Genomic DNA, 19,775 nt, shown 5'->3' with positions numbered 1-19,775 from the left:
TTAAGCTGGGCGCAGTGGCTCACGCCTGTAATCCCAGCACTTTGGGAGGCTGAGGCGGGTGGATCGCCTGAGGTCAGGAGTTCGAGACCAGCCTGGCCAACATAGTGAAACCCCGTCTCTAGTAAAAATACAAAAAAAAATTAGCCGGGCGTGGTGGCGGGCACCCGTAATCCCAGCTACTCGGGAGGCTGAGGCAGGAGAATCGCTTGAACCCAGGAGGCGGAGGTTGTGGTGAGCCAAGATCTCACCACTGCACTCCAGCCTGGGCAACAAGAGCGAAATTCCATCTCAAAAAAAAAAAAAAAAAAAAAAAGGACTTGGCCAAATACATTTCCCTGTGTATCAAAATCTGTCAGCCAAGACAGGCGCGGTAGCTCACGCCCGTAATCCCAGCACTTTGGGAGGCCGAGGAGGGTGGATCATCTAAGGTCGGGAGTTCGAGACCAGCCTGACCAACATGGAGAAACCCCTTCTCTACTAAAAATACAAAAGTAGCTGGGTGTGGTGGCGCATGCCTGTAACCCCAGCTACCCAGGAGGCTGAGGCAGGAAAATCACTTGAACTCAGGAGGCGGAGGTTGTGGTGAGCCTAGATCATGCCATTGCACTCCAGCCTGGGCAACAAGCGGGAAACTGTCTCAAAAAAAAAAAAAAAAAAAAATCTGTCAACCAAATTCTCTCCTGGCTACTGCTGCCATTATATCAATTTGATGTTAGTATTAAGATTTATCAGAACAATGTGTTTGTCTGTAAATGCATATACAGATATAACCTTAATTATTAATAGTTTCTAGGATGAGAGCCTATTATCCATCTGGTACAGAATAGACCTGTCATCAAAGGAGCTATAGATATTATGGAAATGGGAACAGGTGTGCCTGAACCAATTTCTGGTACCTACACTGATCTTAGTATAATTTCCAATGGTCTTGGCCTTCAAAAACCAATGGACATTGGTAAGACTATAGATGGAAAAAAAAAAGTGGACATTATTTCATAAGTACCATTCTTCATATGGGGTGGCATATCCAGTTTTTATAATTATTCATGACCACTTCACTCAGAATACAGATGATTTTGCCCAGATACTTTTTTTTCTCATGCTTCCCTTACAATTGGTGCAATACCCAAGTACAGAAGGTCATAAGTCGGCTTGGATAATAGAACAAGATATGGGCATTAATATTAAAAAACTGTGCTCCAAAATATCAAAATGCTATCCTTTATTGACTCTGAAAGCAGTAGCTCTAGGCAGAATGCTATCTTTGACCAATCCTCTAATGCTTCTCAATTGCTAAAGATTGTTTTTTTGGGTAGTGAAAAAAAACCTTCTGTACAGAAACTAGTTTTTATTACTTTAGTTTTGGCCCAGAGGTAAGAGGGCAGGCTAACTCCAAATTCAACAGCTTCAAATCCTTTTTGGAATCACATAGGATTTTAAAAACAAAACAAAAGCATAACCAAAGCAATACCCCAAATGTCTTCCAACTTCCTGTGGTGCACTGTCAACTATTACTACTACTACTGGGGTCAGAATCGAGTATAACATGAATCCCAAAGAAGCTTCTTCATTATCTTTGATTTAATTCCCTAAGAGGAGAGTATCTACTAATGTTTGGGATACAATCATAAATGACACATGGAGTATGAATAGCTTTGATACATGCATATATTTAATAATGAAACAATTCATCAACAGCAAAAAGAAAGTAGAAAAATTCGTAAGACCTCAGTGCTGTGGAAGAGAATGGGACATCAAGGAAAAAAGATATATATAGCAACCAACCCAGAAGGCTGCATGATGAGTGAAGCAAAGGCAAGTTTGGCTAAGATAGTATTATATGCTCTGAAAAGAGAATGGCTGGATAGGTACCCACTTATGTGACTGCTTACTAGCAGGCAGCCTTACTGTATGCCTCATGGAATGGAGGCAAAAAGCCAGGGAAAGGTGGGAGGGGAGAAGGAAAAGAACAGTATAAAACCCAGGGTAAACAAATGAGTGGGGCAGAATTACAAAGAGAGGACTCTAAAGTCTTTTGTTTCCTTGAAAGTCTAAAATAAACCTTAAGTTTTTAACTATGTCAGTCAAATTCAATGAACACATAATGAGTAGCACTAGGCACTGTAAAGGAATGATAGGGGGAGTAATTTATAAAAATAAAGGAATGACATGGATCCTGCTCTCAAGGAGCTTACAACTTATACGGAAAGACAAGATTCCACACAAAAACAACTGCAAACCATATTTACATAGTAACATACATAAAAATAAATATACATATAAATAGACATATCAATGACCAACATATGAAAACTAAGGAATATTGTGTTAATAACTGCTTAGCAGTACCTAAGTCTGTTACTAAAGAAAAAATTTTTGGACTTTTAAGTATAATTAGTGGAGAGTAGGGCATGTGCAAAGGTATGGAACTAGGAATAAATATGTCACATTCAGTAAGTAGATTAGCCTGATTGGAGTAGAAAGTCTAGGTCTAGTTAAGAAGGGAGTTTGATGAAACAGTAGAAGTCTATCTGGTGAAAGACACTACAATGTTAGATCTGGCCCCTCAAATAAAATGAACAGGGAACAAATGTTTTCTTTAGGTAATAATAAGTGGCCACATGTCCCTGACCAACTTCACTGCTCTTAAAAGTTTTGAAGTTACACTAAGAGATAGAAGCTAATAATAGGATAGTAGAGAAGTACTCAGTGCTCTTGGGCAAGTAGAGGAAACTGCCTTCTACAAGAATTCTTAGGAAGTGGCAAGCAGACACCCAAAGGCAAGGAAGAAAAAAACTCAATGAAATTCTGAGGCAGAGGATCTATCAACCAAAGGCCAACTAGATCTAGGTAATTGCAAGTGTTCAAGCAGAAGGTCTTTGACCCTAATTCTTAGTGGGAAGTGGATTGTATATGCTTACGAAATTATTTATTTAGGCCAGGCACGGTGGCTCACGCCTGTAATCCAGCACTTTAGGAGGCCAAGGCGGGCGGATCACGAGGTCAAGAGATCAAGACCATCCTGGCCAACATGGTGAAACCCTATCTCTACTAAAAATACAAAAATGAGCCAGGTGTGGTGGCACATGCCTGTAGTCCCAGCTACTGGGGAGGTTGAGGCAGGAGAACTGCTTGAACCTGGAAAGTGGAGGTTGCAGTGAGCCAAGATCATGCCACTGCACTCCAGCCTGGAGACAAAGTGAGACTCCATCCCAAAAAAAAAAATTATTTATTTATTTGAGACAGAGTTTTGCTCTTGTTGCCCAGGCTGCAGTGCAATGGCGTGATCTTGGCTTAGCGTAACCTTCATCTCCTGGGTTCAAGCGATTCTCCTGCCTTGGCCTCCCGAGTACCTGGGATTACAGGCATGCACCACCACACCCAGCTAATTTTGTATTTTCAGTTGAGATGGCGTTTCTCCAAGTTGGTCAGGCTGGTCTCGAACTCTTGACCTCAGGTGATCTGCCCACCTTGGCCTCCCAAAGTGCTAGGATTACAGGCATGAGCCATGGCGCCCCGCCATGAAATTATTTTTTAACTACTGTGATAATCAACTTTGATCCTAACAATTTAAGAAATTCGTATAGGAGGATAAGAAGAACCCTAATCTATAGGGAATGCTCATGTCCCTGAAGGAGGACAGGTCAGTAAGGGCCCCAATTCTCTCCTGGTCTTTAGGTGGAAAGGCAAAACATCACACTTTAAAAAGAGGCTGCTCTCAGCCAAAGCAAGAAAGACCTCTTTCATTAAGCCTATTGATCTGAAGCTATTCCAGGAAGGACAAAAAAAGTTCAAGCCAGATGTTCAGCAGCAGCCAGAGTTGGACCCTATGTCACGAGAGTTCCGCTGGGAGGCACTGGGTCCCACTGATGTTGAAATTGACTGTTGGGGCCCAATCTTGATGCCATTTGCCTGTAAAAGAAAAGAGGCAATAGTTCCCACCTCAGTGTTAAAGTGAATGAGACAGGAGGGGGCTATCTCTGCTTGTATCCCAGGGTAGAAAGAAAACAGAAAGGGGAGAAAGGAGAAATCATTAATTATATTTTCTAAAAGCAGATTTGACCTTGGCAGGTAACCAGATGCCCTAGCCACGCTGATGTGGAACAATAATCTGTGACAGTAAGAATAAGATGACTACCTGTGGTCTAAATATCCTAGTTAACTACAAGTGGCTTTTGTGCACTTTTTTTTTCCTTGAGGAAATGAGGTCTCCCTATGTTGCCCAGGCTGCAGTGCAGTGGCTATTCACAGGTATGATCAGTGTGCACTATAGCCTCAAACTTCTGGCCTCAAGTGATCCTGCCTCAGCCTCCCAAGTAGCTGAGACTATGGGTGTGCCACTGCACCCCTGTGCTCATTTTAGAGACAGAGTCTCTCTTTGTTGCCCAGGCAGGTCTCAAAGTCCTGGCTTCAAGCAATCTCCCCAGCTCAGCCTCTCAAAGTGCTGAGATTATAAGCATGAGCCACCACACCTGGCCCCTGTGCTCATTTTTAAGGGACAATGTTATACTTAAATGTCATAGCTATGTGCAGAATTAGGGTGTGATTAGGTAAAAGTGGAGGAGGCAAAGTGCAGAAGTAGCATATGATTCTTTTTGTTTTGTTCCAGAATTTACTTTATAGAAATTACTCTCCTAAGCAATTATGAATTATACCTCCCTTATGTTCTAGAATAGTAAAAAACTGAGGTTGACAAGAAAATCTCCCATATTGTATAAGTCTTTTAAATCACCAATAATCTCTTTAAGCATTCTGAGTGTCAGACTTGAGAAAAACAGAAAATGATGACAGGTCTCTGTGTACCTAGATTTAAAAAAAAAAAAAGGGTTGAATTGGCAGAGCTTTTAAATTGTATAATGATAGATGGGGAATGTAAGCATTCCATTCTAGGGAACCTCCAGTTGTATTCAGAACAAGCCAAAGTTAACTGCCAGCACTTCTACCCTTTCTTACCTCATTGTGGACATCAAATAAACCCTGCTGGATCTTCCTATATATTTCTTTGGCTGTGTTAATGAAGGCCTGAAAGAGACATAAATCATATCATCAGTCTCAAGTTCAGGTAGAGAAATGAGGGAAAGAGAATATTAATTATTATTCATATTTGAATTTCTAAGGTGAATTAGGAACCATTAGAAGACAGTAAAAAACATAGAAGGTCGGTTGGGTGCGGTGGCTCATGCCTGTAATCCCAGCACTTTGGGAGGCCGAGGCGGGCAAGTCACTTGAGGTCAGGAGTTCGAGACCAGCCTGCCCAACATGGTGAAACCCCGTCTCCACTAAAAATACAGAAATCAGCCGGGCGTGGTGGCGCATGCCTGTAATTCCAGTTACTCGGGGGCCGAGGCACGAAAATCGCTTAAACTCAGGAGCGCAGGTTGCAGTGAGCTGAGATCGCACCACTGCACTCCAGCCTGGGCGACAGAACGAGACTCAGTCTAAAAAAAAAAAAAAAAATCAAAAAAAGAAAAAAAACATAGAAGGTCCCCCAAATGTCCTTGTAAAAGCCATTAAGAGTAGTTTCAAACACAAAAGGATTATGTGGTATTCTGGTACTGACCCAAGATGTTCCTAGGCTGGCACCTTCCACAAATAAAACAAACATACTCTATTCTCCACTGGTTACCGAAGATACCATCAACACCAGGCCTAGGAATGACTACAGTAGAACCCATTAGACACTCCAACCAGAGTGATTTACTAGTAACAAGTGTGGTGTCTAATCCACACTTGCCAACTAATGTTACCCAAAGCAAAAGTAAAACCTTGGGAATCAGGGTAAAAGAAAATGGGACAATTCCTTTAAAAGGAATGAGACATGTAGTCACTACGATCAGAAGACATTCTTTCTTTTTTTTTTTTTGGAGATGGAGTTTCGCTCTGTTGCCTAGGCTGGAGTGCAGTGGCGGGATCTCAGTTCACTACAACCTCCGCCTCCTGGGTTCAAGCAATTCTCCTGCCTCAGCCTCCCGAGTAACTGGGACTACAGACACACACCGCCATGACCAGCTAATTTTTTGTATTTTAGTAGAGATGGGGTTTCACCATATTGCCCAGGCTGGTCACAAACTCCTGAGCTCAGGCAATCTGCCTGCCTTGGCCTCCCAAAACGCTAGGATTACAGGCATGAGCCACCGTGCTCGGCCAAGACATCCTTTCTTTACCAATTTCTTATAGGAGAAGAGAATTCTGAATACAAGGACAAATAATGGTGTAATCTCTAAAGAGCTTTCCCCACTGTTTTCCGAATAGTACCTCTTCAACATTGCAGGCTGTTTTGGCTGAAGTTTCCATGAATATAAGTCCATGCTCCCTAGCAAAGGCCTCTCCTTCTTCTCTCTTCACATCCCTGCGGGACTCTAGGTCACTGCAAGAGATTAATTAAGGAGAAAATTTTAAAAAAAGATCCAAGTGAAAGAGGAAAGTCTATTTCTAAAAGAATTCCGTCGTGGTTTCAACTGCCAGTTATTTCATAAAGAATGTAGATCCTACATGATACTCTCTTATACAGAGTTACTGATTTTTGTAGCATCTTGGAAAATATTCTTTAGTTTTGGGACAGCTGCTGCATAGTTGAAGATAATACCTCACTCTATTACAGAGAAAATGGCTTATCAAGGGTTAGGCAAGCCCCCATAGTTACCCAAAGCTTATGCTCTATTGCTTGTTTTTCCAATGAGATCAAGGAGAACAAAGTATAGATGAGGAAAAAAAAAAACTTGGCCAGGCACAGTGGCTCATGCCTGTAATCCCAGCTCTTTGGGATGCCGAGGCAGGTGGATCACGAGTTCAGGAGTTCAAGACCAGCCTGGCCAAGATGGTGAAATCCCGTCTCTACTAAAAATACAAAAATTAGCTGAGTATGGTGGCAGGTGCCTGTAATCCCAGCTACTCGAGAGGCTGAGGCAAGAGAATTGCTTGAACACGGGAGGCGGAAGTTGCAGTAAACTGAGATCGCACCATTGCACTCCAGCCTCAGCGACAGAGCAAGACTGTCTCTTTGGGGGGGGGGGGGGGGGCGGGAGGAAAACTCTAGTTACTAGAAAGCAGAAAAGTCATAAGATGTCCCATCCAGCAGTGATGAGCATCTTCCTTTTTTACTGGAATCAAGCCACAAGAAGAGAATGAGCCAGGAATAAGGAAAACACAGTTGTCTTAATTCTCACTGGTTTCGTTACTAGTGCATATAAAAGCAGCTTGCCACCAGGGAATTCAGAGAAAGTGATATGGATAAAATTAGGTGAAAAAAAAGATAAGAGCTAAGGACTGAAAAAGGGAATAAAAATGGCAACAAAAGACCTTATGAAAAACAGGATAAAAGGCTGCAGAGCTGGGCGTGGTGGCTCATGCCTATAATCCCAGCACTGTGGGAGGCTGAGGCAGGAGGATTACTTGAGCCCAGGAGTTTAAGACCAGCCTGCACAATACAGTGAGACCCTGTCTCTACAAAAATTTAAAAATCAGCAGAGCGTGGTGACACATGCCTGTAGTCCCAGCTACGTGAGAGGCTGAGGTGAGAGGATCTCTTGAGCCCTGGAAACAGGTTGCCGTGAGCTGAGCACGTTACTGTACTCCAGCCTGGGCAACAGCACGAGACCTTGTCGCAAAAAAAAAAAAACAAAACCAAAAAAACAAACTGAAGAATAAGGCAAGGTTGGGCTGTTTGTGATTCGTATTTTTCAATTTGAAAATTTTCATTTGGGAGGTTTCCAGTTTTCCAACTCCTTGGAAAAAAAGTGTAAGACCATTAAAGAACAACAAATCTACAATATTTTAATTTATTATACCATCAGCTGTGTGAAGACCAGGGAAGATCTAAATGTCAACCCTCCCAAATTTGTACCTCTAGCCCAGATGCTTGACTAAGCACCAGATTTGTACATTTGTGAATTCTTCATTTCCACACTGATACATAAAACGGACTTCAAACTTAACACATCAAAATGGAACTTCTTTTCCCCCAGCCTGTGTTTGCTGCAGGCTTCTGTATCTCAGTAAATGGCATAAGCCAAAAACCAAAGTGTTATTATTGATACCCTTTCCTCCCTACTCCAAATATCTAATCCATTCCAAAGTGAAGTACTTCCAATATGTACCTTAAAATTATCCTTCCTTTCTCTTTCCAGGGTCACTTCCTAGACCAAGCCACCATTCTTTCTCATGTGGACTATTGCAACGGGGATCCTACTTCAGTCCTTGTTCTCCTCCAGAGTGATCTTTTAAAATCTGATCAAGCCACTTCTCTACTTAAAACTTTAAAATGCTTCAGGTGTATTTATTTATTATTATTTTTAATCCCCCATCTCCCAAGCTTCAATTTCCATGTATTTAGAATAAAATCCAAAACCCTTACTCAGGCCTCTAAGGTGCTATAAAATCTGGTCCCTACCTACTTTTCCAACCTCATCTTGCACTATTCCCTCTTGATTTAGTCCAATCACACTAGGTTTCTTTCAATAAACGTGTCAAGCTTCTTCCAAGTTCAAGGTGTTTGTATAGTTTGTTCCCCCCAAGTAATACCCTTTTAAAAAATCTTTGCCCAGCAGGCTCTTGCCCATCCTTCAGATCCCAGCTTAATATCACTCCTAATCAAAAGTAGGTACCCTGTTATTCTTTCGTAGCACCCTTTTTCCTCCACTGCATTTATCACAATTTACAATTTGATACAAATAATTTCATATTTAACATCTATGCCCCCACTAGACTGTAAGCTGCACAAGAGCAGGGGGACGACTTTTTTCCACCTTGCAAACTCAGAATCTGGCACAGTCGTTTTCAATACATTGACTGATACACTAAAAATAATTAGCAGGATGGGTGTGGTGGCTCACGCCTGTAATCCCAGCACTTTGGGAGGCCGAGGCAGGCGGATCGCCTGAGGTCGGGAGTTCAAGACCAGCCTGACCAACATGGAGAAACCCCGTCTATACTAAAAATACAAAAAAATTAACTGGGCTTGGTGGCACATGCCTGTAATCCCAGCTACTCGGGAGACTGAGGCAGGAGAATTGCTTGAACCCAGGAGGTGGAGGTTGCAGTAAGACGAGATCACGCCATTGCGCTCTAGCCTGGGTGACAAGAGTGAAACTCCATCTCAAAACAAACAAATGAAAACAAACAAACAAACAAAAAACCAATTAGCCTGTGGCCACAGTTCTCAAATAGTACACTCTGGGCACTACCACAAACTCACAAGGGTGCCATGGGATACCTCAAACTTTTGAGAAAAACACAGTAACACTCAACACAAGGATACTTACTACATGAATTACAAGCTTAAGACAGTTGCAATGTCAATATCAGACCATGATAAAATTCGTTCAATATCTTCATATCTCTGAGAAGCTGTTTCTGGCAGTTGCTGTTATAAAAAAGCAAGCACTACACAAAAATCAATATGGAATGGGAAATGAGAGTAGCAGTGTGCAATCGTGATTCCAAGGTTTGAGAAGCTATGCAGTGCCCAACAGACACATAGAGGTCTTTAGTAAGTAACTGTTGCTATTTAAGAATGAAATAATTTTTTTTTTTTTGAGACAAAGTCTCACTCTGTTGCCCTGGCTGGAGTGCAGTGGCACTATCTCAGCTCACTGCAACCTCCGCCTCCCGAGTTCAAGCAATTCTCCTGCCTCAAGCTCCCGAATAGCTGGGACTAGAGGTGTGCGCCACCACGCCTGGCTACTTTTTGTATTTTTTCAGTACAGACGGGGTTTCACCATATTGGCCAGGCTGGTCTTGAACTCCTGACCTTCCAATCTACCCGCCTCGGCCTCCCAAAGTGCTAGGATTACGGGCTTGAGCCACCACGCCTGGCATATTTTTTCTTTTTTTTATACAGGGTCTCACTCCTGTTGCTGAGGCAGGAGTGCAGTGGTACAATTACAGCTTCATTGCAGCCTCGACCTCACAGGCCCAAGTGATCCTCCCACCTCATTTAAAAATTTTTTTGTATAAACAAGGTCTCACTATGTTGCCCAGGCTGGTCTTGAACTTATGGGCTCAAGCAATCCTTCCAGAGCTGGGATTACAGGCATACGCCACTGCGCCTGGCCTTTTTATTTTCAAACAGTTACTAAACAGTTATAAAAAATACTCATGTTGTTTGGGTATAACTATTTAATAAAACTATTAGGTATTTCTTTTGGCCTATGGGTGTCAAGAAAAATTTACTGATAATAACCAGTGTTGTTAAGGATGTAGAGAAACTGGAATCCTTGTACATTGCTGGAAAGAATGTAAAATGAGACAGCTGCTATGGAAAATGGTATGGTGGTTCTTCAAAAAATAAAAGAATTACCATATGATCCAGCAATCCCACTTCTGGGCATATACCCAAAAGAATTCAGAGCTGGGACTTGAGCAGATCCATGTTCATAGCAGCATTATTCACAATAGTCAAAGGATGGCAGCAACCCAAGTGTCCATGGACAGATGGATAAACAAAATGTGGTATATGCATACAATGAATATTACTCATCTTTAAAAAGGAAGGAAATTCTGACACATGCTACAATATGGATAAACCTCGAAGACATTATGCTAAGTGAAATAAGCCAGTCACAAAACCACAAATATTACATGAGTCTACTTGTATGAGGTACCAGTAGTAGTCAAATTCATAGAGAAAGTAGAATGATGGCTGTCAGGGGCTGAGGGATGAGGGGGATGGGGGAGGGAAGATGGAGAGTTAGTGTTGAATGTGTATAGAGTTTGAGAAGATGAAAAAGTTCTGGAGATGGATGTTGGTGATGGCTGTGGAACAATGGATATTCTTAATGCTACAGAACTGTATGCTTAAAAATAGTTAAAATGGTAAATTTTGTGTCATATATATTTTATCACAACAAAATATTTTTTTTTTACTGAAACACTAAGACCGCTATAAACTGAGAAAGTTTGGGGATCAAGATATTCAATGTGCATAGAGTACCTAGATGACTCCTGTTAACTATTATTCACATGGATACAATTTTACCTCTTATTCCCAATGAGCATGATAACCATGTTGGAACTAGAGTGCTGCCGGGCATCCTCTAACCATGAGGTCAGGTGGTTGAAGGTTTCACGCCTACAGCAGAAAAATTTAGAATGTGGGTCAGAGACACATTTCAAAAGGCCAAAACAACTCCAAGTGTATACGAAAAGAGGGGAAGCCATATGTGTAAAGAAAAATATTAGAGAGGCCATTCCTAGTTAACATCCTTAACAGAATCAGTAGATAGAAAAAAAAAAAAAAAAGCTTTAGAGGATTTAGGGAAGAATCTCCCTCCCATGCACCAGATCTGGCTCACCTTGTAATGTCGTACACCAGCAGTGCTCCAGCTGCTCCCCTGTAGTAGGAACGGGTGATAGAACGGAAGGATTCTTGCCCAGCCTTTCCCACCAACATGGCAACAAAAAATCCCAACAAAACCAGGTTATTTCCACAGAACTGACTTGATCACATGCCACCCTAATACAAAGGACTTAACTAAAAAAAGAATTTCTATTACGAAAAGAGAATTAGGGAAAGAAAACATGCCTGCCCGAGAAGAAACCCAAGTGGGAAATCAGTATTTTTCTATGGGAGTGCACTGATATTTTGGGCAGTCACTTACTCTTCCTGAGAGACTGTCCATCAGATTAGTGGATGTTTAGCATCCTAGATCCCAGTCACTAAATACCTGTGGCACCCCAGTCAGCATGATAAAGACGATGAAGACATTTGCATACATTTCCCAATATCCTCATAAAAGAACAACTGGAAATAGGACTGGAAATGGAGTGTATGTCATTTTTTTCAATCCCAAATATGATATTGAACACACCATATTAATCTTTCTGTTCCCATTTCTTTATCTGTAAAAAGGAAAGTTATCTTAGAATGCCAAAACCTGGTCTAATAGAAATTTCATTCCAATGAATCAATATAAAAATTAGATTAAAAGCACTTCAACTGATTATCTTCTAACTGACCTTTAGTGTTCCACTGATAATGCAGGACTACCTAGATGTCCCTTGCTGGGCTTCTGTCATGGGAAATAGGAATAACGAACAGAGAAAGAAGCCCAGGGCCCAGCATAGAGTTTTCCTAGAAAAATCCAAATGTTCACACTCTAATCTCATTTCCAGTTGGACAAAGATATTAAGTTCTATTTAAAACTGAGTAATTTATTAATGCCCCCATAATACTGGGTACTTTTGCTTTCCTGATGGACTAGTTCTTTTTTTTTCCTTTAGGGAAAACAAAAACATTTTTTAAATAATGTGAATACCCTGTACATTGAATCTATCCTATTAAGAAAGTTTTCACATTCTTGAAATAATTTATCCTTACATCCCTACATAACAGGAGGTAAGACTATAATTTATAGGTTACAAATGGGAGAATCATGATTAAGGATGTGGGAAAATAAATGGCTTTCTCATAGTATAATACCAGTAACAGTGGTAACACTAATTATAACACTGCAATAGTACTATAAACTACTTTTTGGCATATAAAATGTGCTACAAACTTTAAGAGACAATTACATATATTATTTCATTTACTTCTCTTAGCAACCCTGGGGCCGATATTATTATTCCTTTTTTTTTTTTTTTTTTTTGAGAGGGAGTCTCGCTCTGTTGCCCGGGCTGGAGTGCAGTGGTGCAATCTTGGCTCACTGCAACCTCCGCCTCCCAGGTTCAAGCAATTCTCCTTGCTTCAGCCTCCCAATTAGCTGGAATTACAGGCGCCCACCACCATGCCTGGCTAATTTTTTTGTATTTTTGGTAGAGATGGGTTTTCACTATGTTGGCTAGGCTGGTCTTGAACTCCTGACCTCATGACCCACCTGCCTCAGCCTCCCAAAGTGCTGGGATTACAGGCATGAGCCACCGCGCCTGGCTTATTATTTCCTTTTAAAAATGGGGAAAATGAGGCTCACACAAGTTTAATAAACGGCCCCAAATCATAAAGCTTATTAAGTGCTAGAGCCATAATTTAAACTTAGGATCTTAGTACTTCCTAGGACAAAAACTTGTCCTCTTAGCCACTATATCATATAACCTAAACTGGGGTTTGTAGGTGAGAAGAGAATTCCAGTATACTAACTCTAAGGTTAATTTTCCAACAACAGAAGAATCTCTTTCTATAAGAATCATAGAAACATTTGAGTGAGTTGCATAGCTGTTAGAGAATCAGAATCGGAAAATAAAAACTAATTCTAAAGTCCCCTGTCATAATACTAATAATATTTTAAGATTAAAAAAATACTTACAGTTTTATATTTACTCCCTAATGTCTTATGTTATTTGGGTCTTGTTTTCCTTTTAGCGCTTACTTTTTCTCCTCTTCTGCTATGGTTGTAAGCCTCCCTCTACTTCCCTCGCAGCCTACCAAGAACTAAAAGGGAAAGTTTGAGGGAGGCCCACATGATGGTTCAATCACATGGCAGCATTTATCTTTAGCAGTTGAAAATGCTATCAGTGGGTCATGAGAAAACCTTTTAAAATCAAATCACTCACCAGGCGCAGTGGCTCATGCCTGTAATCCCAGCACTTTGGGAGGCCAAGGCGGGCAGATCACGAGGTCAGGAGTTTGAGACCAGCCTGACCAACATGGTGAAACCCCATCTCTGCTAAAAATACATTAAAAAAAAAAAAAAATAGGTGGGCGTGGTGGCACACACCTGTAATCCCAGCTACTCAGGAGGCTAAGGCAGGAGAACTGCTTGAGCCCGGGAGGCAGAGGCTGCAGTAAGCCAAGATGGCGCTATTGCACTCCAGCCTGGGCAACAGAGTGAGACTCTGTCTAAATTAAAAAAAAAAAAAAAAAAATCACTCTACTTCATCTCAATCCAGTTCATGAGCCAAAGTTTGTGAACCAATAAGCTAGAAAGAGTGAGCAGTTCAATTTGGGCTTGTCTATATCAGTCTCAGGTATCCTTGTCCATCCCCAGTAAAAAAATCTGAAGCAGCAGGCTGGGCACTGTGGATCATGCCTATAATCCCAGCACTTTGGGAGGCCAAGGTGGGCAGATCATTTGAGCTCAGGAGTTTGAGACCAGCCTGGGCAACATGGTGAAACCACGCCTCTAAAAAAAATACAAAAAATTAGCCAGGTGTGATGGCACACATCTGTAGTCCCAGCTACTTGAGGGGCTGAGGTGGGAGGACTAGTTGAGCCGGGGAGGTTGAGGGTGCAATGAGTGGAGATGGTGCCACTGCACTCCAGCTTGGGTGACAGAGCAAGACCCTGTCAAAAAAAAAAAAGAAAAGAAAAGAAAAGATGCAGCAGCAACGAACTAAGATGAAGGTTTTTTTTTTCCTTTTTTTTTTTTTGAGAGGGAGTCTCGCTCTGTTGCCCAGGCTGGAGTGCAGTGGCATGATCTTGGCTCACTGCAACCTCCGCCTCCCAGGTTCAAGTGATTCTCCTGCCTCAGCCTCCCCAGTAGCTGGCATTACAGGCGCCTGCCACCACACCTGGCTAATTTTTGTATTTTTAGTAGAGATGGGGTTTCACCATGTTGGCCAGGCTAGTCTCAAACTCCTGACCTCAGGTGATCTGCCCGCCTCAGCCTCCCAAAGTGCTGGAATTACAGGCATGAGCCACCACACCCGGCCTAGATGAAGGTTTGATAAGATAATTAATAGCTTTCTAATCTCTCCCAAGTGGAAGCATCATACTATATTGTTTAAGATATACAGTTTGAAGTATCAACTCCTAGAAAGTCAGATACACCATTTTCCTAAGAATCAAAATGCATTCCTTCCAATGAATGGTTTATTAAGGAAAAAAAAATTTTAACTGCATTCCGAAGTAAAATACAAACCAATTTGATATTATTTGATCAGTATTTTATATTACAGTAAAATACCTATTCATTAGCATGATTATTTAGGAATACGTGTATACACACACACACACACACGATTTTTTAAAATATGCTTCTCTAAATCCATATAAATGCCAGAACAAAGACAACAAAAACCTTTGGACAACCTGATCTCTTTAAAATACCTATCACAGTAATCCCTAAACATTTTCATGTAGGATGGGTTTGGAAGTAAGTGAGAGAATGGGTCAATAAAGTGGGAATCTAAGATGGGTAAACAATGGGCAGGAGATCAGGGCTGACAACGGAGAAATGACCAGACTTACCCAAAAGGCGACAGACTAGATGGACACATTATTATAGGTATGAATCTTTTAAAATTTTCAAAATAAATAGAAAACCACAGTGTTCTGAAACTGGTTCCTTTTTATGATTTAGCAAATATTAATCTCAAGACAATTTTAAGAGGGAAGAGAAAAGAACTAGGCCAGTTGGATGACCATGTAGTTCTTAAGGATTCTGTCCAAAGTCGTGGCTCTCAACTTTCTTTTTTAGTTTGTTTTTCTTTGTATGCTCTCTCAGCAGAATCAAGCTCTCAACTTCCTTACTTTCATGATCCAACCATGTCCCATGTGAGTGCTTAAAAAAAAAAAAAAAGGCCATTGCCATGACCATTCCATTAAATGGCACTTATTGGGTTTTTTTCCCCAGCATCAAAACATTCATCTGGGCCAGGTGCCAAGGCTCAGGCCTGTAATCCCAACACTTTGGGAGGCTGAGGAGGGCGGATCACTTGAGTCCAGGAATTCGAGACCAGCCTGGGAAACATGTTGAAACCCCCGTGTCTACAAAAAATACAAAAATTCCCCAGTGCAGGGGGTCAGGGGATAGATCTGTAGAGATAGACGGATAGATGGATGGATAGACAGACGAACTTAAGCTTCAACCACTTTTAAGACATACACTCGCGTGTGGTGAGGAGCATTGGGGAGGGAAGGAGAGGAAAGGGAGGAAAAGAAAAAAGGAAAAATAATGTGTACACTGTTTGCAGATATAATGGCTTTAGCTCTCAGTTCAGAGAAGAAACAGAATCACATAGTAAGAAGCAAAAAAAGTAAGAGATTTTAGCCAAATATTATTTACTAGCTATTTACTAGCTCCTTTTAACTAGAATGGAGACTAAGGTATTATTTTACTTAGGGGGAAAAATGTACAAATCAAATGAGATAATGCACATGAAAGCAATTTATCTGGATAGGGCAAAACTACACTAAGCCAAGCTAAATTTTGGCATTACTACATGTATCAAATTTGAAAATATGTACAAGCTTTTGACAGTTTCCATTTCTGGGCAGATATGCCACAAAAATTCTCAAACATTGGCATAAAAACTTTGTAAATAAGAATATTCAGGCTGGGCACTGTGGCTCACGCCTGTAATCCCAGCATTTTGAGAGGCCTAGGTGGGTGGATCACCTGAGGTCAGTTCAAGACCAGCCTGGCCAGCATGGCAAAACCCCATCTCTATTAAAAATACAAAAAACGTCCGGGAGTGGTGGCTCACACCTGTAATCCCGGCACTTTGGGAGGCTGAGGCAGGCGGATCACGAGGTCAGGAGATTGAGACCATGCTGGCTAACATGGTGAAACCCCCTCTCTACTAAAAATACAAAAAATTAGCCAGGCGTGGTGTCGGGCGCCTGTAGTCCCAGCTATTCGGGAGGCTGAGACAGGAGAATGGCACGAACCCAGGAGGCGGAGCTTGCAGTGAGCTGAGATCACGCCACTGCACTCCAGCCTGTGCAACAGAGTAAGACTCCGTCTCAGAAAAAAAATACAAAAAATACAAAAAACATTAGCCACGTGTGGTGGTGGGTGCCTGTAATCCCGGCTACTCAGGAGGCTGAGGCTGGAGAATTGCTTGAACCCAGGAGGTGGAGGTCGCGGTGAGCCAAGATTACGCCATTGCATTCCAGCCTGGGTGACAAGAGTGAATCTCTGTCTCAAAAAAAAGAACGTTCAGTGAAATTTTGCAATACTTAAAAACTGGAAAACAACCCAAATTTCTATCAGTAGGATGATGGTTACATAAATCATGCTACTGACATTCCATGACTACGCAGTGGTTAAAAGGAATGAGATAGATCTATATGTATTGATATGGAAAGGTCCCCACAACATAGAGATTGTTTAATATACAATTTAAGTCACACAACTAGGTCTACTCTGTCACGATTCTATACATGTAAACACTAATAAAAACAAAACTACTACCATATATTTCTATGTGTTTACATGTATGTATCTAAATGCATAGAAAAAGTCTGAAAGCATACACATGGAATCATCAGTAATGATTTCCCTGCTCGAGTACCAACCAAGATGGGAAGGGAGAAAGAGTTTATGTATAAAAAGGGGACATTTACTTTCTGTTCTATAAATTTATATTGTTTGATTTTATTTTTACTAGAATAAACTATTACTTGGATCGTTTACAACACAAAGATACAGCATCCAGAATTTGTAACTGTAACAGAATCAAAAACTTCTCTCTTTGATTTCACCTTTCCCCTACTTTATCCCCACCATTAGTTCCACCCTCATCGCCCCTTTCCTTTGCATCAGCTTTTCTTGTTATACTTGGATATTGGTCAGAGACTAAATTATTTTGTACTCTCACCGTATCCCAGATTTGCAGTTTGATTTGTTTTCCATCAATGTTGACCATACGAGCTCCAAACTCCACACCTGTCGGTAAAGACCGAGAGAAAGAATGTGATTCTCATGAACAGCAGCCACGTGGAGTGGGAGGTTCCTGCCTTTCCTCAATGTGTTATAACCATCCTTTGTCTGAACTCAATGCCACTAATTCCATTATTGCTGCCTATTTGCTCCAATTAATTTTGTGTTTCTTAAGGTTCTTCATTTCCCTTCTAGAATTAAAAAATTGTGCTCAATGACCTCAGGAATGTAACCAAAAAGCAGATATGGGAAAATAAAACCAATTAAGAAGTCAAATTTAAAAAGGTGAATACTTTTTTAGCAATGTTAGGTTAATGCTTAAATTTGATTAGGTAACATTTAGTTTTGTAACTTTTCCAAAAAACTAAAAATTTTGGAAATATTTCCTGACACTTTCTCAGTCATTCTTTAGTCTCTATTTAAAACAATATTTATTTTTTTGCAATTCCAGATTTTTTTCTTTAAGAAAAGAGCCTAAGAAATAGGTTCTCAGAAACAATACTTTTTTTTTTTTTTTTTTTTTTTTTGAGATGGAGTCTCGCTCCGTCACCCAGGCTGGAGTGCAGTGGTGCGATCTCGGCTCACTGCAGCCTCCACCTCCTGAGTTCAAGTGATTCTCCTGCATCAGCCTCCCAGGTAAGTACCTTACAGGCACACGCCACAACGCCCACCTAATTTTTTTAACAATACATTTTACATTTCCAATAATTGCCAGAGGCACAATTAAGCATTGTTGCCTTGTTAAGCATTGTATCATTAGCCCCTATCATAAAGTGAGAATTCGCTCAATATTCCCTTTAAAATACCTTTTAGTTGATACTGCCAAATCCTTTTCTAATCCCATCAATTATTTGACTCTAAATAAATCCGTTAGGAACAGTGGTAGCTTCAGGTTTCCATACAGGTGGGACTTGGAAGTAGCAATATGGTAAGAATGGGGATGTAGGGGTTTATTTAGAAACTGCATTTGCATGGCAAGAAAGCTAGTTTCATATATGTTGTTTATTTGGACTGGGGTTACGGAGATAACGAAGGGGGGGGTAGTTAAAAGCCTCTTCAGGCCATGCCTTATCACAAATGTGTGGGAAAGGTTAATATTTTCCAGGATCCCCAGTGCGTTTGAGGAACTGTTAACACACTCTTTCATTTAAAAGGAAAGTTTTTAGTTTTATTTGCCTATTAATTCTAAGGCAGGGATGACTCTTCAATTTGCTTCTTCACCAATATAAAAAATGTCCATGTATTGGTGTTTACTTTTTAAAAGTAAGGCTGGTATTAATTTACCTCAAAGCACAGATGAGTTTATAAATAAGCAGTTATGCTTTCGTGGGATTTTCCATAAACATACAAATTGTATTTGAAAAAAATTATATGACGAGTCTATACCTCACACTCTAAAAAGTTACCTTTCAATTATATACTCTCCCTTACACTACTCCCCACATATCAACGTTTCATTGGTCACTTCATTAACATAAGTTTGGACTAGTTTAAAATAGTGAGGGGTAACTTTTTACTTCGAACACTGAAGGCTGCTAACTTTCCACTTTAGCAATTTAGCTAGTCAGGTTTTATCATCTGTTCTGGAACAAGTAGATGCACTTACCTATTGTGAGGTCGTGGACAGGCTGGAACCGCTTATCTGTAAACTGCAGGAGGAGACATGACTTCCCCACACCTGAAGGAGAAAGCACACTCCCGAAATCACGCAGCCCTGGAACACCTTCCAGAGTATGGACTTCCCGGACCAGAGAAGGGGGGCTCCCGAGCCCCGCCCCCGGCCGCCCCGAACCGCCCCGCCCGTCTCGAATCGCCCAGCCCACAAAGTGAGCCCCGCCCCCGCCACCCAATTTGGGAGCTTCGAATGCCCGCCCCAGCCTTGAAGGCGAACCACCTGAGGGTTACCTGTGTCTCCGATGATGATATACTTGAAGAGATAAGCATAAGTCATGGTGTCGCGTCCTCTGGGTTCCGGGTCCGCCCGACTTCTACACCCACTTACCTCCGACCTCTCTAGCCACTCAATCTACCGATCTTCTTCTTCTCCCCCTCCCCCCCACTCCCCCGCCCCTCCGGCTCCTCTAGCCCAGATCACGTCTCTATTGCACTCCCCGGAATCATCCTTAGGTCGGGAGTACCCAACGCCACCTCCAGGGACGCTTCTAGCACTTCTACATGCCCTTATCCCTCCAAACTCCAGGGGGCGATAGCCCAGCGCCTGACTCTCTGCAGCCC

General features: G+C 41.5%; 1 protein-coding gene across 1 annotated transcript; it reads right to left on the bottom strand.

The window, feature by feature from the left end:
- Window positions 1-1,650: 1,650 nt before the first annotated feature.
- RAB2B (RAB2B, member RAS oncogene family) lies at window positions 1,651-19,606 on the bottom strand. Its single transcript, XM_004054896.4, has 8 exons — window positions 19,446-19,606; window positions 19,147-19,218; window positions 17,479-17,546; window positions 11,292-11,374; window positions 10,976-11,068; window positions 6,256-6,367; window positions 4,954-5,022; window positions 1,651-3,912 (listed from the first exon to the last, which is right to left on the bottom strand). Exons 1-8 carry the CDS (start codon window positions 19,489-19,491, stop codon window positions 3,805-3,807), a joined length of 651 nt encoding a protein of 216 aa, XP_004054944.1. The 5' UTR covers window positions 19,492-19,606; the 3' UTR covers window positions 1,651-3,804.
- Window positions 19,607-19,775: the final 169 nt, after the last annotated feature.

This window comes from Gorilla gorilla, chromosome 15, assembly GCF_029281585.2.
Source record: "Gorilla gorilla gorilla isolate KB3781 chromosome 15, NHGRI_mGorGor1-v2.1_pri, whole genome shotgun sequence".
Taxonomy (NCBI): Eukaryota; Metazoa; Chordata; class Mammalia; order Primates; family Hominidae; genus Gorilla; species Gorilla gorilla.
This window is presented reverse-complemented; position numbering and strand designations above follow the sequence as displayed.